General features: G+C 41.3%; 1 protein-coding gene across 1 annotated transcript in view; it reads left to right on the plus strand.

The window, feature by feature from the left end:
- LOC110509844 (myosin-IIIb) overlaps positions 1 to 20,877 on the plus strand; it is a 59,547-nt gene extending 38,670 nt beyond the window's left edge. The window contains exons 10-30 of the mRNA XM_021590983.2: positions 1,813 to 1,929; positions 2,052 to 2,152; positions 3,649 to 3,735; positions 4,797 to 4,862; positions 5,086 to 5,199; positions 6,006 to 6,117; positions 6,521 to 6,564; positions 6,744 to 6,809; positions 7,014 to 7,133; positions 12,264 to 12,349; positions 12,529 to 12,576; positions 12,725 to 12,772; positions 13,898 to 13,989; positions 14,461 to 14,571; positions 14,858 to 14,979; positions 15,788 to 16,032; positions 16,333 to 16,422; positions 16,825 to 16,990; positions 17,140 to 17,517; positions 18,318 to 18,390; positions 20,530 to 20,877. Coding sequence (XP_021446658.1) covers positions 1,813 to 1,929; positions 2,052 to 2,152; positions 3,649 to 3,735; positions 4,797 to 4,862; positions 5,086 to 5,199; positions 6,006 to 6,117; positions 6,521 to 6,564; positions 6,744 to 6,809; positions 7,014 to 7,133; positions 12,264 to 12,349; positions 12,529 to 12,576; positions 12,725 to 12,772; positions 13,898 to 13,989; positions 14,461 to 14,571; positions 14,858 to 14,979; positions 15,788 to 16,032; positions 16,333 to 16,422; positions 16,825 to 16,990; positions 17,140 to 17,517; positions 18,318 to 18,390; positions 20,530 to 20,537 — 2,294 coding nt within the window. The 3' untranslated portion in view covers positions 20,538 to 20,877. The remainder of the gene's footprint in view (positions 1 to 1,812; positions 1,930 to 2,051; positions 2,153 to 3,648; positions 3,736 to 4,796; positions 4,863 to 5,085; positions 5,200 to 6,005; positions 6,118 to 6,520; positions 6,565 to 6,743; positions 6,810 to 7,013; positions 7,134 to 12,263; positions 12,350 to 12,528; positions 12,577 to 12,724; positions 12,773 to 13,897; positions 13,990 to 14,460; positions 14,572 to 14,857; positions 14,980 to 15,787; positions 16,033 to 16,332; positions 16,423 to 16,824; positions 16,991 to 17,139; positions 17,518 to 18,317; positions 18,391 to 20,529) is intronic.
- Positions 20,878 to 26,629: the final 5,752 nt, after the last annotated feature.

Raw genomic sequence — 26,629 nt, forward strand, 5'->3', positions numbered from 1 at the left:
ACGCGCTCCAGCAGGTGTATCTCACGGATCATCCCTAAAGCCAACACCTCATTTGGCCGCCTTTCGTTTCAGTTGTCTGCTGCCTGTGACTGGAACGAATTGCAAAAATCGCTGAAGTTGGAGACTTTTATCTCCCTCACCAACTTCAAACATCTGCTATCTGAGCAGCTAAACGATCGCTGCAGCTGTACATAGTCAATCGGTAAATAGCCCACCCAATTTTACCTACCTCATCCCCATACTGTTTATATTTATTTACTTTTTTGCTCTTTTGCACACCAATATCTCTACCTGTACATGACCATCTGATCATTTATCACTCCAGTGTTAATCTGCAAAATTGTAATTATTCGCCTACCTCCTCATGCCTTTTGCACACAATGTATATAGACTCTCTTTTTTTTCTACTGTGTTATTGACTTGTTAATTGTTTACTCCATGTGTAACTCTGTGTTGTCTGTTCACACTGCTATGCTTTATCTTGGCCAGGTCGCAGTTGCAAATGAGAACTTGTTCTCAACTAGCCTACCTGGTTAAATAAAGGTGAAATAAAAAATACATTTAAAAAAAGTATGCATGGGTGTCCGAGCTGTGTGCTAGTAGTTCAAGTTCTTACAAAAACAATGAATGATGATGTCAATCCCTCCACTTTGAGCCATTAGAGATGTATTTAAATAAAGAAAAAATGGACATGCATATTATTGTTAGTTCTCCGTGTACATTTAAGGGCCAGTCGTGCTGCCCTCTTCTGAGTCAGTTGTAATTTTCCGATGTCCCTCTTTGTGGCACCTGACCACACGACTGAACAGTCAAGAGCCTTTAGGACCTGCCTTGTTGATATTGTTGTTAAAAAGGCAGAGCAGCACTTTATTATGGACCGACTTCTCCCCATCTTAGCTACTATTGTATCAACATGTTTTGACCATGACAGTTTACAATCCAGGATTACTCCTAGCAGTTTAGTCACCTCAACTTGCTCAATTTCCACATTTATTTATTACAATAGTAGTTGCGGTTTAGTGAATGATTTGTCCCAAATACAATGCTTTTAGTTTTTGAAATATTTAGGACTAACTTATTCCTTGCCACCCATTCCAAAAATAACTACAGCTCTTTAAGTGTTACAGTAATTTCAGTAGCTCATGTGTTGAGTCATCCGCATACATAGATACACTGGCTTTACTCAAGGCCAATGGCGTGTCATTAGTAAAGACTGAAAAAAGTAAGGGGCCTAGACAGCGCCCTGGGGAATTCCTGATTCCACCTGGATTATGTTGGAGTGGCTTCCATTAAAGAACACCCTCTGTGTTCTGTTAGACCGGTAACTCTTTATCCACAATATAGCATGGAGTGTAAAGCCATAACACGTACGTTTTTCCGTCAGAAGACTACGATCGATAATGTCAAAAGCCACACTGAAGTCTAACAGAACAGCCCCCACAATATTTTTTAACATAAATGTGTCTCAGCCAATCAGTAATTTGTCTAATGCCATGCTTGTTGAATGTCCTTCCCTATAAGCATGCTGAAAGTCTGTTGTCAATTTGTTTATAGTAAAATATCATTGTATAAGCATAGTCAAGCATAGTTTTTTCTGAAAGTTTACTAAGGGTTGGTAACAGGCTGGTTGGTTGGCTATTTGAGCTAGTATTTTTGGTTAGCGGATTACTTTTGCTTCGCTCCAGGCCTGACTGCTTTAGCATCAATGGGAAAGAAAAAAATAAACTGAAGCTCAAAATAGAAATACTATTAATCATGTTTTCAAGAGCACTTGACTCTGTTAATATGTTGTTGTTGTGTGTTTATCTACAGATGCCAGGGACTCCATTGCCAAAGTGGCTTATGGGAGAGTATTCGGCTGGATTGTCAGTAAAGTTAACGAACTGCTGGCTCCCAATGTTGACTTTGACGTTGAGCTGAATGAAATAGGTCCGTTTCAAGGGAAACTTTAAATGTAACAAAATTCCACAACTCTTTTTACATTTTCGTCTTCTCAACTAGAGATGATCAATGTCAGATTGACCATTCTATTTTCTTGTTATATAATACAGGTATCCTTGACATTTTCGGGTTTGAGAATTTTGCCGTGAACCGTTTTGAGCAGCTCTGCATCAACCTGGCCAATGAACAGCTGCAGTACTTCTTTAACCACGTAAGTGTAAATATCAGTGCCCTGTCATCTTGGGTCCCTTAGAAGTGATTCTCTATTTAAGTCCCCTAAAATGACAGCCTGTAGGGTTTGTTAGCGTAAGACCCAAACACTTAAAAGAAACACGTGGTCAGCTTCTCTTTATTTAGTATTAGTAGAGGAACAGGAATCCAAACATACTCTGCAATTGGTTCTGCTTTTTGAAATGGCTATAAATGCCTATTAGTGTCTCTTTTTTAAATGTTATGTTTCAGTGGAAGGCTTCAGAAAAACATGTAATTTTAGGTCAGCTGGGCTACAGTACATACAGTGAGCTCCAAAAGTATTGAGACAGTGTTTTTTTTCTTCTTGTTGTTTTGGCTCTGTACTCTAGTACTTTGGATTTAAAATGATACAATGAATATTAGGTTAATGTGCAGACTATCAGCTACCATGATTATGGATATTCCTGAATTAGAAAGTTAAAGGCATAAATATCACCCCCCCCCCCCCCCCCCCCCCCCCCCAAAAAAAAAAAATGCTAACCTCCCCTGTTATTGTATTGGTGAGAGGTTAGCATGTCTTGGGGTTATGATATTTGTGCATCAGTAACTTTCTCACTCATCATTATTCACAATTCATTCAAGATTATTCGTAATCATGGTAGCATTCACATTAATGTAGAAGTGTTTAGAAACATATTCTATTCTTATTTACGATAAGTGTCTCAAATGACACTACATGATTTACCATTCATTTCTATCAGGCACAAAATAATCTGAAACAACCAAAATAAACAGCAAATGCATCCAACAAGTTTGTAGAGTCACAAGATTGATGTTATCATTGTGTGCTAGGAATATGGGACCAAATACTAAACTTTTGATACACATAAGTGAGTTTGTACCAATACCTTAGTCCCCATGTTTTAGGGGACCAATGTACAACAAGTGCTGTAATTTCTAAACAGTTTAACCAATATGGATGAAAATACCCTCAAATTAAAGTGGACATTCTGCACTTTAACCTCATCATCATTATATCATCTTTATTTCAAAGTGCTAGAGTACAGAGCCAAAACAACATGTGTCCCAATACTTTTGGAGCTCACTGTACTGTATGCATGGGATGCTGGAGTTAAAGAGTCTACTTGTACTAGTCACACTGCTGTGGACTACTCTCTGCTAGTAAACATTACAGTTTACCTTTGGGGCCTGTCCATTTGAGCACTGAATACATTTGGTACAAATGCCATAGGAATCTGCTTATGATGATTTACTACTGTCGGATCACTAGATTACTACTGCATAGGGCTTCAGGGCTTCTGTTGGCGTTTTTGTGACTGAAGGCAACACACTATTGAATGTGCTATCTTCTCATGAAACGATTGGACAAAGCAGATTGATCCAATGAAAGATGTTCCCCTGTGACCAAAGCTATTGTGAAAGAAACTGGAAATACCTGCTGTCCTTTTGTTTTTAGTCGTTCATGCGTCTTTGTATGCATTTGTCATCCTGCAGCACATCTTTCTGATGGAGCAGAATGAATACAAGGAAGAGGGCATCGAGTGGGAGACGATCTCCTTCAAAGACAACAAGCCTATCCTGGTAAAAAGACACAGCCTACTTTTTTCCCCCTCATCACTTACAGTAGTACCCCTTTTTTTTTTCCCTCATCACTTACAGTAGTACTCTTTTTCCCCCTCATCACTTACAGTAGTACTCTTTTTCCCCCTCATCACTTACAGTAGTACTCTTTTTCCCCCTCATCACTTACAGTAGTACTCTTTTTCCCCCTCATCACTTACAGTAGTACTCTTTTTCCCCCTCATCACTTACAGTAGTACTCTTTTTCCCCCTCATCACTTACAGTAGTACTCTTTTTCCCCCTCATCACTTACAGTAGTACTCTTTTTTTTCCCCCTCATCACTTACAGTAGTACTCTTTTTCTCTCTGCCTTTTTTGCATCCCCTTTTTACACCCTTTCTCTATCGCATACTTTTTTTGCTCTCCCTTTCACTCTGTTTACCTCCCCCCCTCTCTCAGTAATAACACAGACAGGTTGTGTAAACCCACTGAGTCTGGCAGATATAAAAGAACGCAGACCCCAGGAAGGGGAAATGCTGACGGGGCAGTGTTCAGTCACATGCCAGTAGCTTAATAGGCACTTCAGCTTTCAGCCTGTGGCATCATCCTCTTGTCTATATAGAAGCATCTGGTGTCATTTGGCAGAAAATAGTGTCCCTGTCCATGGCTGAAGGTATGAGTAGAGCCTGTCTGTAAGTTATGGGATAAGATGGACACATTAGGAGTTGTGGGAAGACCTAGAGCGAGTAATGCACAACCTGGATCCACAGGTAATTTGCTGTGTACCCACTCTGTCCTAATGCCTACTGAGCACTATACAACTTCAAGAGCATTTTACAGTGTAGGGGCCCTAGTCAATAAAAACCTGGAAACCTTGTTAACCAATCTTCAGGAAAACAAATGATTCTCCTTGTACTGTGAGAATGTTCTGTTTTAAAGTCATATGAAGTTGTGTATCATGTTTGTTTTACCCAGTTAACAATTGGCTAGATTAACCCAAATATGCATTTTCACAATAGAATGTGTTTGTTTAGGTGTTTTTCCTTGTCTCGTATACAACTAATGTGTGTCTCTCCCACAGGACCTGATCCTTACTAAACCTATTGGCATACTTTCTCTCCTGGACGAGCAGAGTGCCTTTCCTCAGGTACTGTAGTGGTCTCCATACACCCATACATCTCTGTATTAATCAGGGATGGGCTCACTTCCATTTCAATTCCACTCAATTCAGAAAGTACACCAAATTACAGAATTTCATTGTACTTCATTTTACTTCCTGAATTGACTGGAATTGAAATGAAATTGACCCCAACCCTGATATACATTGTTGTGTATTAATTCTAATCTCTTTTCCCTATTTGTCCCCTAAGGCATCAGACAGAGACTTTGTGGACAAGTTGAACAGTAAATTTAAAAGCAGCCCCCACTATGAGGTGGTCCGGAGTCACAGCCCCCTCTTCACTGTGGTTCACTATGCTGGGAAGGTGAGGTTACATACCTCCTTTATAATGCACTATGAGGGGGTCCGGAGTCACAGCCCCCTCTTCACTGTGGTTCACTATGCTGGGAAGGTGAGGTTACATACCTCCTTTATAATGCACTATGAGGGGGTCCGGAGTCACAGCCCCCTCTTCACTGTGGTTCACTATGCTGGGAAGGTGAGGTTACATACCTCCTTTATAATGCACTATGAGGTGGTCCGGAGTCACAGCCCCCTCTTCACTGTGGTTCACTATGCTGGGAAGGTGAGGTTACATACCTCCTTTATAATGCACTATGAGGGGGTCCGGAGTCACAGCCCCCTCTTCACTGTGGTTCACTATGCTGGGAAGGTGAGGTTACATACCTCCTTTATAATGCACTATGAGGGGGTCCGGAGTCACAGCCCCCTCTTCACTGTGGTTCACTATGCTGGGAAGGTGAGGTTACATACCTCCTTTATAATGCACTATGAGGGGGTCCGGAGTCACAGCCCCCTCTTCACTGTGATTCAGTATGCTGGGAAGGTGAGGTTACATACCTCCTTTATAATGCACTATGAGGTGGTCTGGAGTCACAGCCCCCTCTTCACTGTGGTTCACTATGCTGGGAAGGTGAGGTTACATACCCGCCTTTATAATGGTACTTTATAATGCACTATGAGTATTGATATAGGCCATTTATAAGCTATTGTTTAGAACTACACTTATACTACATTATGACTGCATAATAACTCACTGAGTGTGTTTATGAAGCATTGTAGATATGGACTTCAAATGAAGTGTACGTGTTCTGTACTTCCTGTGTCCAGGTCCAGTATAATGGAGGAGGCTTCCTAGAGATGAACAGAGATACCATCCCAGCCAGCATCAGAGACCTCTTCATCAACAGTGTCACCCCTCTACTCAGTGTCCTTTTTGCCGGTCTGAATGTGTCTGTTTTCTACAGCTCTGCGTTTAGCCAGAAAGGAACCAGTCTATGGCTTTGTTTTTATTTCTGATGCAATCTCTTATTTGTCTTTTTGCACAGTGATTTGTTAAACTGTAGCTATTAAATCAGTTGTGTACACATGCTTGACATGAATCAGAGCTGATACACAATGACGTTTGCTGGTTCCCAATGAGAGCTTGTGGACAAATACACCTCTTAGAAAATGATGTAGTACGCATTTATAAATAATACATGCTTACTCTTATCTGAACACACCACCATAACATGTACAGCCTCTGGTTAGTTTGAGCATTGTTCTAGTTTAAAACATTGATCACAGTCTGTCTGGCATCTCATATCTAATATTCATATGATTTATATTTTATGTATCTTCAGCCACAATCTCCAGGACAGGGACCTTGATGCCACGCAAAGCAAAGGTCGGCATTGTAGATCACAAGTCCAGTGATGTTTTTTATTTTTTTATGACAGTTTCTGTAGAATAATTATTGGTAACTAACAGCAAGGCCATATTTTGACCTTTCTTACAGTACAAGTCAGAGACATAAAGTGGATTTTTGGGGGGGGTGTAAAGGATGTTAATATTTTTTTCCTTTAGGTCATGCAAAAGGCAGATGACAACTTTAACTCAACTAGGAAACAGTCAGTGGGGGCCCAGTTTAAGGTAAGATGGAAGTTGACTCTATATAGCACATCTGGCTTTATAAACCTCTTATTTCTGAGCATTTGGTTTCATAATGTCTGAGCACTAAGTATGAACCAAACTGAAAATCCTAAATATGCCTACCTATAGACTGGACTGCTGTAAATTAAAGATGCACAGATAAGTTAGTAATCTCCACAATGTGTATGTGTGTCTTCCTTGCAGCACTCTCTAGCTGTGCTGATGGAGAAGATGTTTGTGGCCAATCCTCACTTTGTTCGCTGCATTAAACCTAACGGCAACAAGCTTCCTGACCAGGTGGACAACAAAAGGGTCATGGACCAGGTGAGAACCAATATATCATATCCTTTCAGATACTGCACTGTTCATATCTACCTTACACTGAAGAATAACCAGGTATCATCCAATGCTTTAGTATTTCCCCTAGCTACTGTAGATGACTTCCTGGGAAGGGTGCACAAGCCTACTGATACAACACCAGTACTTTTGTGCCCTCAACGTTTTAACCCTTTTTCAGAATCATCTATGCTTACAAAAGCTATGTGAACGGTGCATAACTGTCAGTGCTAAAAGTTATATCTATAACACAGTATTGATCCTAAGAGTGAGTGTAGATTGAGTGAACTTCAGCGTCAGGGTTGTGTTCAATAGGCACGAAATGGAAGAAATGGGACTGAACCTATCTGAACTTGACCAATAATAAACGCTTGTTTTCCTTTTCCGTAGCAAAATGTTTTGCTCCGGTGTGTCCTAATGAACATGATTCAGTTCCCAGTATGGCAATCAGGGGTTGACTAAGCAGCAGCAGTAACAGGGTCTAGGTCAGGGCCATAGGGGGCCCGCCCTACCGTACCTCCTTGCCTGTCCAAAAAACATATTGAAATATTGATCTTTATTTGACTGAGACACGCCGACAAAGACTCATCAATCTCAGATAAAGCATCCGAGCCCATCTGTCTCAGTATGTGTAGACCATGCATCTGATTCTGTCTGGACCAAAAGAGTATGGCATGTCATACTATTTCTACATATAATAAGACAGAGGGGTGCTGTTTCGCTCACTAAGATGCTTTCTCCGGTGAGAGTTTCAGCAGAGGGGAAGAGGCGAAGCAAGCGGGTGGGCTCGCTCGCGCCAAAATCTGTCCAGAATATGCCCTGTGTGTTTTTATGGGTATAATATGCAGACCTAAAGCTTGTCGCCTGCGTTCCCGCCTTTGGGACAACGTCTCCTATTGTTAGGCTGGAGACATGAGCATCTTGTCGTTATATACAGAGCTCTGGTTTCAGACTCTTGTGAAAGGAAAGTTGGCAAGTGCACAGTGCACTGTTAGGATAATGGCTTCTCCTAAAGTAAGTTGATGTTTTGCCAAAATTCTATAATTCCTACTGTCTAAATAAAAACATTCAAAGTACTTCCTCCAGAATGTGCTCAGTGGTCTCCTGACAATTCATGTGCCTTCATGGTTTCCTTATGGGCGTTGTTTGCCCTTTTGATTGTTCTTTTATTTTTTTTTAAATGAATCAATTCCCCATTACAAACGTCACCAGTAGGCCCAGTAAATATACTGTTAATCCCCAGTCATTTGGTTAGTCATTTGTTAATGCATGTATTAATTAGTCATTTACTGTTCTCTTTCCCGGAGTGGAAAAATTGTTTGCAAAGTTCACAACCTGCTACGCTTGTGAGAAACACAGTGCCCATTTGGCAATGTATGATTTCTGATTGTCTTAACTCACCGCGTCCACCACTAATAAGCTGAGCTTCTCACAAATGTTTTATTCACCTCACACAGTAACCTCACAACTTAACTTCTTTGAGACTGGGGGGCAGTATTGAGTAGCTTGGATGAAGATGCCCAGAGTAAACTGCCTGCTACTCAGGCCCAGTTGCGAATATATGCATATTATTAGTACATTTGGATAGAAAACACTCTGAAGTTTCTGAAACGGTTTGAATGATGTCTGTGAGTATAACAAAACTCATATGGCAGGCAAAAAACCTGAGGTTTGTAGTTTTTCAAGTCATTGCCTATCGAATATACAGTGTCTATGGGGTCATATTGCACTTCCTAAGGCTTCCACTAGATGTCAACAGTCTTTAGAACCTTGTGTGATGCTTCTACTGTGTGGAGGGGGGAATGAGAGCGTCATGGGTCTGGGTCTGCCAGAGTGCCATGAGCTGACCACGCGCGTTCACGTGAGAGTTAGCTTGCGTTCCATTGCATTTCTACAGACAAAGGAATTCTCCAGTTGAAACATTATTGAAGATTTATGATAAAAACATCCTAAAGATTGATTCTATACTTCGTTTGACATGTTTCTACGGACTGTAACATAACTTTTTGACTTTGTCTGCTCGTGCCTCATGAATTTGGATTACTGGGCTAAACTCGTGAACAAAAAGGAGGTATTTGGACATAAATGATGGACTTTATCGAACAAAACAAACATTTATTGTGGAACTAGGATTCCTTGGAGTGTATTCTGATGAAGATTATCAAAGGTAAGTGAATATTTATAATGCTATTTCTGACTTTGTTGACTCCACAACACGATGGATATCTGTATGGCTTGTTTTGTTGTCTGAGAGCTGTACTCAGATTATTGCATGGTGTGCTTTTTCGGTAAAGGTTTTTTGAAATCTGACAGCGGTTGCATTAAGGAGAAGTGGATCTAAAATTCCATGCATAACACTTTTTATATTTTTTTACCCCCTTTTTCTCCCCAATTTCGTGGTATCCAATTGTTAGTAGCTACTATCTTGTCTCATCGCTACAACTCCCGTACGGGCTCGGGAGAGACGAAGGTCGAAAGTCATGCGTCCTCCGATACACAACCCAACCAAGCCGCACTGCTTCTTAACACAGCGCGCATCCAACCCGGAAGCCAGCCGCAACAATGAGTTGGAGGAAACACCGTGCACCTGGCAACCTTGGTTAGCGTGCACTGCACCCAGCCCGCCACAGGAGTCGCTGGTGCACAATGAGACAAGGATATCCCTACCGGCCAAACCCTCCCTAACCCGGACAACGCTGGGCCAATTGTGCGTCGCCCCACGGACCTCCCAGTTGCGACATAGGCGAACCCAGAGTCTCTGGTGGCACAGCCCTTAACCACTGCGCCACCCGGGTGGCCCTAACACTTGTATCTTTTAGCAATGTTTATTATGAGTATTTCTGTAAATTGATGTGGCTCAAAATCACCGGATGTTTTGGAACTACTGAACGTAACGCGCCAATGTAAACTGAGATTTTTGGATATAAATATTAACTTTATCGAACAAAACAGTCATGTATTGTGTAACATGAACTCCAATGAGTGTCATCTGATGAAGATCATAAAATGAATCACTATCCTTTGATCTCTATTTCTGCTTTTTGTGACTCCTCTCTTTTGGCTGGAAAAATGGCTGTGCTTTTCTGTGACTAAGTACTGACATAACATAATCCTTTGGTGTGTTTTCGTCGTAAAGCCTTTTTGAAATCGTAAACTGTGGCTGGATTTACAACAAGTTTATCTTTGAAATGGTATGAAATACTTGTATGTTTGAGGAATTTTAATTATGGGATTTCTGTTTTGAATTTGGCGCCCTGCACTTTCACTGGCTGTTGTTAAGGTGGGATGCTACCTTCCTGAATATCCTAGAGAGGTTAACATCCTTTGCAAATTGATCAATGTGTCCATATGGCAGATACTGGTGCTCTCGCCTTAGTTGAATTTATATTTTTTTAAATCATTTTACTTTAGATTTGTATGATTAACCACGTGACAATGATTTTGAGAAACGAGAATGTTCTGTGAAAAAATGTGCACGCCTATTTAAATCAAAGGCCCGTCCAACGGATTCATTCTGCTGCCAGCCCTGGGACTAGGTACTAGGTTAGTGGGTCAGTGTGTCTGATGTTCATAGGAAGTGGATTTGGCCCCAGGGGAGGGTTAGTATAGCCCTGATGGCACAATGAAGCCGGTCAATACTCTGCCCTGTCAGTGAACACTGCTGTCTAGTCTGACACCAGGGGTCTTTCTTCCCTCGCCTCTCCTCCTCATCTGTAGTGCTTTTTAATTTGTTTGTCTAGGGCTGAACTGATAAAACAGTACAATGCAGTATTGGCGGGGGGGTGGACAATAGTCAAACTGGAACTATTGTTAATTGATTCCTGTGAATAGTCTGTTAAAGCTGATTTAAGGTCTTTTTCGTTACATGTGTGGGTCATTCCACCAATACGGTGACTTTTGAGATGTGTAACTTGGTAAATAATATTTTTATTTCACAAAATGTTTACATTCTGTCAAAGAGCACATGTTCAACTTCATAAAAAAAACGAATTTCCCATCTCAAGAGGAAAAAAAAAAAAATGGAAGTGCCAAATGTAACAGGGTTGACGTGTTTTAAATGATTAATATATCCCTTTGTGACAGGGGGAATGGAAGCTTGGTGTGTGCAACAGGGAATAATTTGAATGCAAGTTTAAAGCATTTCTAGCCGGTCTGTCTATGGGTAACAGGGTTGACGTGTTTTAAATTATTCATAAATCCCCTTGTGGCAGGGGGAATGGAAGTTTGGTGTGTGCAACAGGGAATGATTTTAAAGCATTTCTAGCCGGTCTGTCTATGGGTAACAGGGTTGACGTGTTTTGCTCGGTCCACTCCGTTTACCTCCACAAAACGCCGGGAAATGACCAAGAAGAGTAGAACCAGCTCACCTGCTTTTACTGTATGATTTATTTAAAAAATAGTTTTACCATATTAAAATGAGAGTTCAGATGTAAATCAATCAATCATCTCATGAAATAAGTAATAATCTTCAGAAATGACTTTGTCAAAGCAACAAAATAACCAAGGCTTTACGATGATGAAACTTGGATACATGTTTTGGTTAAGTGGGTTAAAATCTTCCTGGAAGTGATACAGGGCTTCTTTAAATAAAATAAATAAAATAATTTTAATGGATGTTTTATTAATTTGTTGAATTCTCCATGTGGTCTATATTAAAGGACACTTCATTTAATATAACAGGCTTTTACAATTCAATATTGGTGCTCAATTTCTACTTAAAATATCAAAGGCATGCAAATGGCAGTGTTTTTGTGGCACAACCCATGTATGTTGTTATAGGGGCATAATATACAGATTTTTACAATGTTCATCATTGAGATCTCTGTGCTGTAGATCTATTGCCCTCCATAAGCTAGACTAGTTAAAGACTAGTTCAAGACTAGCCAAAATAGTTAGCCAGGCAGCTCCAGAATGATATCTGTGGTTTGTGTGTTTTAAACAATAATCATCATAACGGTGCATTATGTTACATCGCCACCTGCTGTTCAGCCTTGAGATTGCATTTAGTTTCAAATAAGTCCAGTAGGTCCCTAATATGGCCATCAGTAACACCTGATTCTGTTTGGTCTCTGTGGAACATATTCAAATGTTAACTAAGAATAATTAAATATTTTCCAGCTAAGATACAACGGCCTGCTGGAAACCATCAGGATACGAAGAGATGGCTTCTCCTGGCGACCCTCATTCAAAGAATTTGCTCAGAGGTGTGTGTGTGTGTGTGTGTGTGTGTGAATTTATATATTTTTATCAAACTTTGCATTATTTGTATAATTTGTATTATTTGTATAATAATCTTGACCAACACATAAACTTGTATGCAAGATATTTCTGTACACTGCCGTTTTATTTTCGCTGCACCATTCTCTCAACTCTCTGTCTTCAGATATAACATTCTGCTGATCAAGCCAGATTTACCACTAACCAAGGAAAGGTATGTTTAAAGACACTTGCTCTCATTCCAGCAATTTAAAAAATATGACATACATCAAAGTCCATTTGAGATATTAAACAGATCTTTGTAGCTGTGTTTTGTTACATCTTATCAAATGTAACCTGTGTGGTTTGTGGGTCTTTTTCAGCTGCTTGTCCATCCTCAACACTACTGCGATACATGGCTGGAAGTGTGGGTAAGTCTACAGTAGTTGCTTTTGTTGTGTTAAATTAATTGTCAATCGGTCCTAGAAGACTAACTTACTTACTCCTGAATCGTACTTTTTTATAATATATCCGTTCATCAAAGCATGTCATTCAGGCTATACTCATCAATGTTTCATGCGTTTACGCTAGAGGTAATAGTGTTGATAAGATTTCAGTTTCAAGACATTTAGGTAGCTGCCTCCTAGATTCCAACATTCAATTTCAAGTCTTATAAAACTCAATCAGTCAAGTGAAAATCAGTCTGTCAAAAGCAGCTCATTCTTCAGTTAACAGGTTAGCGTTGTCATTGGCTTCAAATCAAATTGTATTTGTCACATACACATGGTTAGCAGATGTTAATGCGAGTGTAGCGAAATGCTTGTGCTTCTAGTTCCGACAATGCAGTAGTAACCAACGAGTAATCTAACCTAACAATATCACAACAACTACCTTATACACACAAGTGTAAAGAAATGAATAAGGATATGTACATAAAGATATATGAATGAGTGATGGTATAGAACGGCATTGTCAAGATGCAGTAGATGGTATAGAGTACAGTATATACATATGAGATGAGTACTGTAGGGTATGTAAACATTATATTAAGTGGCATAGTTTAAAGTGGCTAGTGATACTTTTTTTTTTTTTACATCAATTCCCATTATTAAAGTGGCTGGAGTTGAGTCAGTATGTTGGCAGCAGCCACTCAATGTTAGTGGTGGCTGTTTAACAGTCTGATGGCCTTGAGATAGAAGCTGTTTTTCAGTCTCTCGGTCCCAGCTTTGATGCACCTGTACTGACCTCGCCTTCTGGATGATAGCGGGGTGAACAGGCAGTGGCTTGTACTGGGAGGTCAGCTCAGGGTTTATATTGAGTAGAGGTCTTTATCTCAGTTACACTCTTTCACCCTCTTGGTCCCCAGCTCCTGCTTTCTACTTCTGTGTTGTTCTTTAGAAATGTCCCAAAGTTATGAATGTGGATTAATGATTACTGGAGTTAAGTGGTAATCTCAATCTTTCTCGACTATAACAGTGCTCTATGCAACAATTCCCCCTGCAAATAGTACTTAATATCTATGAACACTGTTCAAACATTCTCTCTCACTATGGCAGGTCGTCTCGTCTGTTCTTTAAGTACTGGCACCAGGAGGAGTTGTCCAGGCTGTTGGAGAGACTGGGCAAGGCAGCTCTTGTCATCCAGAAAAGTGAGGGTCACTCATCAATAGTATCTGGAACATAGTCTCTCAAATGTCTGTCAAACAGCTTCATTGGCCTCTGTGAAATGTTACTGCTTTTAAACTCAGGCCTGAGGCTAGAAAACCTTGCAGGTAGGTAGATTAGGTAGATGACGTTGACATTGTTGAATCATGTCCCATCATGATGTATTTCAGACATTGCCATCAGCACCTTACTTGGTGTTTTAAGTGCTACCTGCAGTCTTTGTGTTGCAACTCCCCACGACCCTGTAAGATGGATGATAGTTTCCCTGTTATACTGTCTGGTATCTTGATTTCAAGGCCTGTGATGACTGTTGCATCATTTTGTGTCGGAATGTGGTTCTTTACCATGTCATCCAGTAGTAATGTAGTAATCTCTCTTCACTGTATCTCCCCCTCTGGCTCTCTCTCCCCCTCTGGCTCTCTGTTCACATTGTCTCTGTTGCTGTGTTGCTGCAGACTACCTCTCTCTGCGCTACAGGAGGAAGTACCTGTCCCTACTGTTGGAGGTGAGCAGACAGAGGCAGGCTCAGAGAGAGAGGGAGGAGGAGCTAGAGGAGGAGAACAAGAGTAAGTAGAAGGAATATCGCTTTCCTTTTCTCTTTTGCCCTCTCATCTCACTCTTGCTCACCTTCCCTCCAATCCCCCTACTTGTTCTCTTTCTCCCTACCACTGTTCTATTTTTGCTCTTGACCTCTTTACCCCTCAACTCTTTCTATCTCTACCCCTCTACATGCTTGTTGTCAAAGACATTTCTATATGATATCTTGAATATTTCAGCACTGTAAGGATCCTTGTCACTCAACATATGCAGCCCTATTAGTGCTGTATCAACAGTATTGTGTGTGTGTCTCAGGGCCCGTCTCTCCACCCGTGCCCCTACCCAGGAGGAAGAAGCCTCAGCCCCGGCCTCGCTCCATCATGCCCACAGCTGCCCACCTGGCCCCTGTCCCCCGGCCCCGCAACAAACAGTTTGAGGTGGGCCATATTGAAATGAATTTATTTTGGATAACAGACATACAATAAACAATGTGGACCCAGAGGGTATCACTTGAAAGTATTATTTAAAATGCTTGTTTCCAAAGTGGTCCTCGATGGTACATTTCTACACTCAAGACCCTGGTAACCTTTAATTAATTTGAAACAGTGAAAAGTAATTTTCAAAAAGTAATCTCATGTTTAGTCTCTCGATCTCTGGTGCTAGCTAGCCCATAGACAGCATGTTAGTTGAAACCTGCTATTGACTGATCTTGTACCCTTCGACAATCGCCCTCCCACTCTTTCCTCTGACATCCCCTCCTACTCTCTGATGACTAAGGCCTAGATTCAATCAAATCAAGCGTTGGAGTTGTCCAATAGGTGAGCTGCTGCTCTTCATCATTGTCATAAAGCCTAAAGCGTCCCACTCACGTTAGAAGTTCAGAACGGGAAAGTGTAGGCTATATAGAAATAAAGACACTCAAATAAAAAATCATTAAACTAAATAATGAGGATTTCTATCAGCCTAATCGAGGTGTAGATTACATCTCACATTCCAGTGTTCCAACTTGTAAAGAAGGCTGCATGGGATTTCTCTTATTACGATTCCATGTAGCCAATTGCAACGTCCGTTTTAGGTATAATTCTAGGAGCTGCTTATGGATTGGTCAGCTGTAACACAGTTCCGACACCGCCAAAACAACCACTATGCGGATGTTGGCTAATGAGATCTGATTGAATAGAACCCTAAACTGAGCCTTAAACTACCCTAAGATTGACCCTATACGGTTCCCTCGGTCTCTCCCAGGCCACTCCCTTTGACAACCTGGAGGTGCACAGTGAACTGGCTGAGCTGATGGGCCAGGTGGGGGGAGAGGAGCGGGCCAGGGAGAGGAGCGGGCCAGGGAGAGGAGCGGGCCAGGGAGAGGAGCGGGCCAGGGAGAGGAGCAAGAAGAGAAGGGACAACATCCGCTGGTTCAGGGAGACGCAGGCCCGCAAGGTGGTCCGCAACGGTGCCTTCCCCTGCTGGTTCCATGGCATGATAACACGTAGGTCAGTAAGACAGGAGGACACACACACACACAGCATATGTTTTACCATCCTTGTGGGGACCTAAAATTGATTGACATTAAAAATCCTATTTTCCAAACCTTAAACCTAACGCTAATTGTAACCCAAACTCCTAAGCCTGAAATATCCTTTTCCTCATGGGGACCTGTAAAATGTCCCCACGAGGGAGAATTGCCCTTGTTTTACTGTCCAGTACCAACGAGGATAGTAATACACACTTCAGACTTAATTCTGTCAGATTTCAGGGTGGTTTTAAACGCACTGTGTATGTCTCCTCTCCAGACAAGCGGAGGATCTGATGACGGACAAGCCTGTAGGCTGCTTCCTGATTCGTGTAGGACAGAGCCGGGAGGGCTACACACTAACATACAAGTAAGACTACGGATGACAATCTGGATCCAAATGACCTTCCCCTACTGGGTCTTGTTCTCATCACATCACATTAGATCAGTGGTCACCTTGAGGAAGGGTGCAGTTAAGTGTATTTGAAAGGGGTTGATAGACGAGTAGAAACAAGAACAGAAGACAGGGTTGTGTTCAGTAGGCAGTAAACGTTTTGATATAGATTTGGAATGGGGAGGTACTAACTGAACTTGTCCCCATTAGAGGGATTTTTGTTTTTCGTTAAATTGTTTTACTACAGTGTGCTGAAAACGACCCGGCGCTATAGCGTGAGATATAAGACATTAAACCCCTAACTCCTGTTTGCTCCCTCACCCTGTCTGACCGATATGTACCCTTTACCCTCTGTCCTCTCCATCTATCCGATGTCAGGGGGGCAAACCGCTGTAGGCACTACATGATTGAGATGCAGTCCAACGGGAAGTATGTGATCCTGGGGGAGGATAAAGCCCACCCCTCCCTGCCTGACCTGGTGCAGCACCACAGCCGGGTGGGCATCAAGCCCTTCAACGAGCTGCTCACCACCTCCTGTGGACAGGTCAGCAATTGGACCCCTTTAGGGTCTGGCTCCTGTGGAATATACTCACTGTTGGCACAGGCTCTGGCATGACCTGTGTGTAATACTGTACATTAAGAATGGATAATCAAACATTTTATGCACTAATGTTATTCTTTTTGCTGTTCCAGACATGTGACCACAATACAGACTACGAGGACTTGAAGGGCCTGGATCACCTGGCCGTGGTTGACTGCAGGAGCACCGTGTCTGGGGAAGAGGAGGGCGAGTTGAGCCCGGATCAGGTCCACCTGGAGTTCCAGCAGCTCTTCCTGCCTCCGGGGCAGAACCCCGCCCTGGAGGCCCAGAGACCCCCTGTCCTCAGGCGGATATCTGACCGCAGACACCGGGCCGAGGCTGAAGGAGGACCGGAGGCCCTGGGAGGGAAGCTCAGAGATGGGGAGAGAGGAAGAGCGTGGGGAGATGAGCGGGACCGCAAGAGCAGGCCCTTTCCCCGGTTGTATCCTTCCATCCGATTGGCTATGAGGGAGATCCAGCAGATCCAACAGGTGAGAGGAAAGGGAAGATGGTGGATAGATGGGAGACTTAATATGTTCAATGATAAGGTGATTGGACATATAGTTTAGACTTTAATGACCTACGTATTAAAGGGATACTTCAGGATTTTGACAATGAAGCCCATCTACTTCCCTAGAGTCTGATTAACTCGTGGAAACCATTTTTATGTCTCTGCACAGAGATGTGAAAATGCCAAAATCCCGAAGTATCCTTTTAATGCTGGATCCAGTCAGTCATAATTTCTCAGTTTCAGCTAATTTCTCAATAAAATTACACAAACATCTTCTTGGAATGTCAGGGTCTATATAACTGGCTGGGCACATCTGGTCTATTGCTAGAACTGGGTCAGTTACATCTGCGTATAGATGGCAGTCAGTATATGGTGTTAAACCATTAAAATAGCTACACTGTAGGCCTATTCTTTAAAACTTGTCATGACGCAACATACTACTTCATTATTCACTATCAAATGGGCTTTTTGAATTTATACAATGTAGGTTGAACCCTGTCTTTGTTTTCTTTCAACCCAGATCATAGGTTGAACCCTGTCTTTGTTTTCTTCCAACCCAGATCATAGGTTGAACCCTGTCTTTGTTTTCTTCCAACCCAGATCATTTCAGAACCTCAGGGTTGATTTTAGGACCTGTCTTTTATGCTGAACCATGATTTTCTGAATACATAGCCAAACTGATACAATTCATGCTGGAGTACTGTGCCCCGAGTGTTCATTAATCTGCATTAATAAAGAATTGTGGATGCATTTGTGATCTTCTCTGTCTTGTGTCTGCAGCACTTTTCAGATGTCCAGGAACAGAGCCCCGCCGTCTCTCACAGTACACCCAAGCCCTCCTGGAGGAGGACAGGTAGGTCATAGTAGCTACGCGCATACCCCGCCCACCTGACGATCTGTCTTTTTCAGCCGTCTGTTTCCTCTGTGGGGTGCAGAATCCACTTGTCACATAAACCTTGCTGAATTGATTGCTTTCATTTTATGAAAATGAAATGATATCATGTTACGACCGCGGAAATGTTTGTAATGACCTGTCAAACACACCCCGATAATGGCTGAAATGGGCTCAATGGAATGCGTCGTCTTCCCGTTGCATCGAGAAAAATGCTAAAGCTTCGTTGGAGATTTAACACATCTCGACACTTACATCACAAGAAAGAGAAGAAAGAACTTTATTTTGATGGATGTACATTTTTTTCACTAATTTAAAAAAGAAAACAAATTGTACAGTTGAAATATTTACAAACTAGAGGCGCTGAAATAAAAGCAACTGCTGAAAATTAACACAAATTATAGTGATATTGTGTCTGATCTCGCAAACCATGTAAAGTATGTATAGATACGCTTGGCTCTAGATTATGCCTGTTGATTTTCAAGAGGGTATCCTGCTATTGACACTTGTTTAATTATGTAACAGAACGTGACGACAGTAATTAGTGAGGCAGTCTAGGCCGTGCAGGTGGGCCTAAACAGAGCACGGTTTTGGTGGTTGCTGACCTGTTCCACCCCATTGGTAATATATTAATATATGCAAATATACCCAGTGCATTTATACAAATGAGGCACATATCATTTTCTTTAGTTTAACTTCTTGACACACTTATCCCGTTAGCGGGATCATTTTCATCAACACCCGCTGAATTGCAGAGCGCCAAATTCAAATGAAATTACTAAAAATATTTAATATTCATGAAATCACAAGTGCAATATAGCAAAACACAGCGTAGCTTGTTGTTAATCCACCTGGTGTGTCAGATTTCAATACAGCTTTCGGCGAAAGCATAACAAGCGTTTATGTAAGAACATCTCTCTCAGTAGACAATATTAAACAGCTAGCAGCCAAGTAGATTGGTCACGAAAGTCAGAAAAGCAATAAATTAAATTGCTTTAATGATCTTCAGATGTTTGCACTCACGAGACTCCCAGTTACACAATAAATGTTCCTTTTGTTCCATAAAGATTATTTTTATATCCAAAATACCTCCATTTGTTTGGCGCATTATGTTCAGAAATCCACAGGCTCGAGTGGTCACGACATCGCAGACGAAAATTCCAATAGTATCCGTAATGTCCACAGAAACATGTCAAATGTTTTTTTATAATCAAGCCTCAGGTTGTTTTTAAATTATATAATCGATAATATATCATCCGGGACTATAGCTTTTTCAATAGGAGAGGGAGAGACAATGGCTGCCCCACTCTGTTGCGCAAGCAAAACTCTGCGAACACCCAGCTATCCACTGACGCGGTGTGATCTTTCTCGCTCATATTTCAAAATAAAAGCCTGAAACTATGTCTAAAGACTGTTGACACCTTGAAGAAGCCATAGGAATCTGGTTGATATCCCTTTAAATGGAAACAAGGCATCCACTGGAACAGAGAGCTTTCAGGAAAAACAGCACTTCCTTGTTGGATTTTCCTCAGGTTTTCGCCTGCAATATCAGTTATGTTATACTCACAGACAATATTTTGACAGTTTTGGAAACGTGTTTTCTATCCTAATCTGACAATTATATGCATATTCTAGATTCTGGGCCTGAGAAATAGGCCGTTCCAAATGGGTACGGTTTTTAGCCCAAAACAAAAATCCTACCCCCTACACTCAAGAAGTTAACGCAACATATTTAAAAAGAAAAAAAAATACCTAATAGCATTAGAAAATATATATAGGAGTGCATTCTAATAAAATAGATGTGTAATTTGACACATTTAATACCTGAATTCCCACCAAAATCCCTGAACTTTGTGCTATAATTCAGTCAACATCTGATTAGTTTTTAAAATGTAAACCATTGTCCAACTGTTGTATTTATTAGAATTGTTTTTAAAAACCTTTTAACAATTTATATGCATGTTTCTAGTCATAGTTCTGGCCAGCAGGGCTCTACAAGGCATTGTGCAATATATTGTGTCCAGACATGTCTTTGTCGTGTAGAATATTTAGCTAAGCAGTGATTTAAACTGACTTATGCTATTTTTGTTTCTGTTGCAGATTCATAACCCATGTGATGGAGGGAGTTCATTCAAAGCTGCTATTTGTTGTTTTTGCCCATCTGAATGAGTTAACTGTACCTTATTCTGTCAAGCGTTAACCAGGTTTTTATAAACAAATTGTAAGGAGATACTTCCTTGTTTTTACTAGTGTTTTATTTAGTCACAATTTTAATATAAATTTGTTTACGTTTCTGAATATTGTTTTATGTGTGTATGTAAATTATTCAGTGGGCATTTTACATTCACTGTTTTACTGAATGTGTTTTTTACATTTTAGATATCTGGTTGTGCAAGTTTTTTTTTTTTTTCTTCATAATAATAAAATCTGCAGTCAAAAAAGCTTAGGCCACAGCCATGTATTCCTTCTTTAGTTTCACCGTATCAGTCATCATTGAGTTATTATTTTTTATTTTTACCAGTTAAATAATCATCCAATATGCTTACAGACCTGTGCAGAGGAGTGGTTTGGACTTCAACAGATATTACTAGCAGCCAGTGATATCCAGAGTAGTAGACAGATCACAGCCCAGTTTCCCAAAAGCATCTTAGAATCAATCATATGACCTATGGTTCTAACGATGGATTTATTAGCCTTAAGATGCTTTTGGACACCGGGCCCAAAACCATAGAGGCCTCTATCAAAAAGCCATGTTGTCATGGGCAGTGCCATTGAGGGCTTCCACCATTTTAATGTAGCCAACTGGGTGGGACTTCCATTCCATTCCATTGTTTGATCCCTCCTGGTGATTCTGTTGGAGTCCGGGTCATCAGGAGCGATCAGCCAATCATGAAGAAGAAAATTAACTACTTCAAAATAGAAAGAGTACTTTATTAATCTGAGTCCATCTTTTGGTGCTGTCACACTATAATGACACCGATACAAAGATGAGTCCTCGATCTCTATGATCAGATCAGGCAAACAGGAGTCACTGGGCCATAGATCTAAATCGACCATACACTGTAGGACTCCAAATCTCATTGATGGATCTCAGGGTTCTGGCTCTCGCACTGTGTCACCGTCTACTCCATCCAAGGTAATGTGATGCTGCTGTGAAACTGTTATGGATATACGTTGTGCACAACTCATGGATGTCAGAAAATGATTTGAGACGGACTTCGCAGCGGGAAAGTGCTAAATGAGAACTTGTGAGTGAAATTAATGAAGATCTGAGGAAAATATTGCCGTGGTTAAGGATAATATTGAAGTGAGTGACAATCAGGAGCCTATTGAGAAACAAGAAATGGCTAGAATTGTCGGAATCATTGGACAGTTTGATAAAAGTATTGAGCAGTGGAACTCCTATACAGAATGGTTAGAATCTTTTGTTCTTGCAAATGACATTGAGGACAAAATGGTGCCTACATTTTTTTTTGTGTGATAGGGCCAAACATTTAATTTACTACACAGCCTGCTACAGCCAGACAGAACAGGTAAAATGACGTATGGTGATATTGTGGGAATCATGAAAGGAGACTTTTCACCAAAACCACTAGTTGCTGAAAGGTTTAGGTTCATAAGAGAGAAATCAGAAATGGGGAGAATCAGTGACAATGTTTGCTGCTGTGTTAATTTAACTCACAATGCTCTGATAGTTTATTTGTGTCCTAAATTACACCATTAGAGACAGACTAGTATGTGGCATACGGAGTGAAGCCACACAAGATACTGTTAGCAGAAAGTATTCTGACCTTGGCAAGGCCATAGAAGTCAGTGTTTCCATGGAACCTGAGAGGCTCAGGAAAGTGCAGAGTTGCTACATTTTTCACCTCCACCATAGGCCCTGTTCCAAAGAATGCCAAGATAGTAATTTAAACAGGCTATCGCCCCATAGCACTCACATCTAGCAATGAAATGCTTTGAAGTGTTCATCATGGCTCACATCAACACCATGAATCCCAGATACCCTGGACTCACTCCAAATTGCAACAACAGATCACAAAATCCCTTTTGCACTTCACACTGACCTGCCCACCTGCAGCTCCATCTGCAACTGGCTTCTGGACTTCCTGGCGGGCCGTCCCCAGGGGTTGAGGGTAGGCAACACATCCGCCATGCTGACCAGGGGGCCCCTCAAAGGGTTGCGTGCTTAGTCCCTTCCTGTACTCCCTGTTCGCGCACGACTCCAACCCCATCATTAAGTTTGCTGACAACACAACGGTGGTCGGCATGATCACCAATGATGATGAGACAGCCTATGAGATGAGGTCAATAACCTGGCAGTGTGGTGCTAGGACAACGTCAGGAAGACAAAGATTGTGGACTACAAGAAACGGAGAGCCGAGCACGCCTGCATCCACATCGACAGGACTGTAGTGGAGCGGGTCGAGAGCTTCGAATTCCTGTGTCCAGATCACTGAGGAATTAACTTTGTCCACACACACCAACACAGGAGGCTGAAAAGATTTGACATGGGTCTTCAGATCGTCAAAAAGTTGTACAGCTGCACCATTGACAGAATCTTGACTGGCTGCATCACCGCTTGGTATGGCAACTGCTTGGCAAGGCGCTACAGAGGATAAAGCGTACGGCCCAGTACGTCACTGGGGCCGAGCTCACTGCCATCCAGAACCTCTATGCCAGGTGGTGTCAGAGGAAGGCCCTAAAAATTGTCAAAGACTCCAGTCACCCTAGTATAGACTGTTCTTTCTGCTATCGCACGGCAAGTGGTACCGATGCACCAAGTCTGGAGCCAACGGAGCCCTGAACAGCTTCTACCCCCAGGCTATAAGACTGCTAAATAGTTAGTCCAAGTAGGTATTTGGGCTATCTGCATTGACCCCCTTTGCACTAACTCTTTTGACTCATCACACACTGCTGTTACTGATTTTTTTTAAATCTATTTTGCCTAGTCACTTTACCCCTACCTACACTACTGTTCAAAAGTTTGGGGTCACTTAAATGTTCTCGTTTTTGAAAGAAAAGCATTTTTGTTGTCCATTTAAAATAACATCAAATTGATCAGAAATACAGTGTAGACGTTGTTAATGTTGTAAATGACTATTGTAGCTGGAAACTGAAGATTTTTAATGGAATATCTACATTGGCGTACAGAGGCCCATTATCAGCAACTATCACTCCTGTGTTCCAATGGCACATTGTGTTAGCTAATCCAAATGTATCATTTTAAAATACTAATTAATCATTATAAAACCATTTTGCAATTACGTTAGCACAGCTGAAACCTGTTGTGCTGATTTAAAGAAGCAATAAAACTGGCCTTCTTTAGACTAGTTGAGTATCTGGAGCATCAGTATTTGTGGGTTTGATTACAGGTTAAAAAAGGCCAGAAAGTATTCATGCCCATTGACTTATTCCACATTTTGTTGTGTTACAACCTGAATTCAAATGGATTAAATATATTTTTATTCCTCACCCATCTACACACAATTCCCTATAATGACAAAGTGAAAACATGTTTTTAGAAATTTTAGCACATTTTATTAAATGAGGTACTGAAATATCTAATTTGCATACAGTACCAGCCAAAAGTTTGGACAACTACTCATTCAAGGGTTTTTATTTTTACATTGTAGAATAACAGTGAAGACATCAAAACTATGAAGTAACATTCTGTATCCTGTAGTAACCAAAAAAGTGTGAAACAAATCAAAATATATTTTATATTTGACATTCTTGAAAGTAGCCACCCTTTGCCTCTGACAGCTTTGCACACTCTTGGCATTCTCTCAACCAGCTTCACCTGGAATGCTTTTCCAACACTTTTGAAGGGGTTCCCACATATGCTGAGCACTTGTTGGCTGCTTTTCCTTCACTCTGCGGTCCAACTCATCCCAAATCATCTCAATTGGGTTGAGGTTTGGTGGTTGTGGAGGCCAGGTCATCTGATGCAGCACTCCATCACTCCTTATTGGTCAAATAGCCCTTACACAGCCTGTGTTGGGTCATTGTCCTGTTGAAAAACAAATGATAGTCCCACTAAACGCAAACCAGATGGGATGGTGTATCGCTGCAGAATGTTTGCTGCTGTGTTAATTTAACTCACAATTCTCTGAGTTTATTTATGTTCTAAATTACACCATTAGACAGACTAGTATGTGGCATACGGAGTGAAGCCACACAAAAGAGACTGTTAACAGAAAGTATTCTGACCTTGGCAAAGGCCATAGTAGCTGATAAAGAGGCTCAGTCGTAGACTTCATCAGGAAAGTGCACAGAGTTGCTACATTTTTCAAAACCACCATAGGCCAAAAACATCTGATTGGCTCAGAATAAAAACTGGTTTGGATCTGACAACCAGATTAATTGGTTGAAACACTAAACAGCATTTTTTTTATCAATGGGTAGTGAGCTCATTGTATGGTTACCCTAGATAATTAGGCCTAGATCATTCTAATCACTTAACCATACTGCCATTAATCTCATTTGAACATCTTGACCATGTTCCGTTATAATCTCCACCCGGCACAGCCAGAAGAGGACTGGCCACCCCACATAGCCTGGTTCCTCTCTAGGTTTCTTCCTAGGTTTTGGCCTTTCTAGGGAGTTTTTCCTAGCCACCGTGCTTCTACACCTGCATTGCTTGCTGTTTGGGGTTTTAGGCTGGGTTTCTGTACAGCACTTTGAGATATCAGCTGATGTACGAAGGGCTATATAAATATATATATATTTTTTTTTGTAGTTCTTCCATATTTCATTAGTTAAGTAGGCAATTTACCATTTCTTCATCCATGTATGCGTTGGATTGCTCGTCCAATTTACTATGATGAAATGCAAATTGGTTATGATCGACGATAGGTCAGTCATCCAAGGACACTGTAGTAGGCCAGTGACGTAACAAATAGGTCAGCGGGAGGAGGGGGGGGATGTCAGGGAGGGGTTTTCTGTGCGCTCTCTGACATCACGCATTCTAAACCCTCAAATGATTTACCTCACAAGTGGTTTGTACATTCTGGTGTATGTAAAAAATGTATGGAAAGAATGTCAAACGATATACCGTATATACAGGGGCTAACTTTAACTCACCACTAGCTCTGTCTCCTGTGGTTGATAATGATATAGGCCTGTAGCCCACACACCTTGTTTGGGTCATTATATCATCACAGCAGGTGGTGGAGCTGAAGACAAGGCAATAGTCTAGATGTTGGCCCCAATATTTACTTCCATTATAAAAGATCCAACAGTGTAGCTGTTGCAGCATGACAAAAATTAAGCAATGGCCACATACCAGCATAGAATATCCAGCAGTGATTCTGCACATTATGTGAAATGTGAAATTAGGTTGCCCTTGCAGATTATATTCCCTCCATCCCTTGGCAGGTATGCAAGCAGACACGAGCTCTGTGGTCCATGTGTGACACAGGGAGGCTGTCGGATTGGGGCTAAGCAGTTTCTATGGCAACAGAGGATGAGCGATGCTGCGGTAAACAGTGAGGTGGCGAGCCCGGGGATGATGCCTGAAAAGGCTGTTTCTTCCTTGCTCTTCTCACGCTCTACCCTGCTGCTCCCATTGTCATGGCTACTGGACAGTCTTTGGGCCATGTCATTGTCAAAACATTATAAGGAAGGAGGCTAAAGTATAGCATCTCAGTCACACCAAGGCATGTAGGATTACACAGGCAGAACACAAGGCATATGTTCCCATCTTTTAAAGCAGTTGATAGACCCATTTCCTTTGACGGCACCTGAGGTCACCTTTAATTCTCTATCATCCAACCACTTATAGTATCATAACATGATATCTTTGTGCTTTGGGACAGGTAAATATAGGGCCCAAGAAACCATTTTCCTTTGCAAAACCAGTACAAAGGATATGTCAGATTATCATTTTATTGGTAAACTGTACAATTTTGATTTACTATGGTGCTACATTTTTTTCTCCATAATATTTTCTCTCTCTCAAATGGCTACTACCATTTGCACCAGAAAACTGTTCACAAGTAGAAAAATACAAAACCACATGTACACCACTCACCGATTTGTGAGGGAAAAGAATGTACAATGAAAACATGGAGTTTAGAAAGCTATAGTACCTTTGGTGAAGAGAAATAAAAACAGTGGGGCAGGACGGATAAACGCAGCATGAAATGACTTGAGAACTAAGCTGCCGTACCAAACACGGAGATAACAGAATTGCACA

The sequence above is a fragment of the Oncorhynchus mykiss genome, chromosome Y (assembly GCF_013265735.2).
Source record: "Oncorhynchus mykiss isolate Arlee chromosome Y, USDA_OmykA_1.1, whole genome shotgun sequence".
Taxonomy (NCBI): Eukaryota; Metazoa; Chordata; class Actinopteri; order Salmoniformes; family Salmonidae; genus Oncorhynchus; species Oncorhynchus mykiss.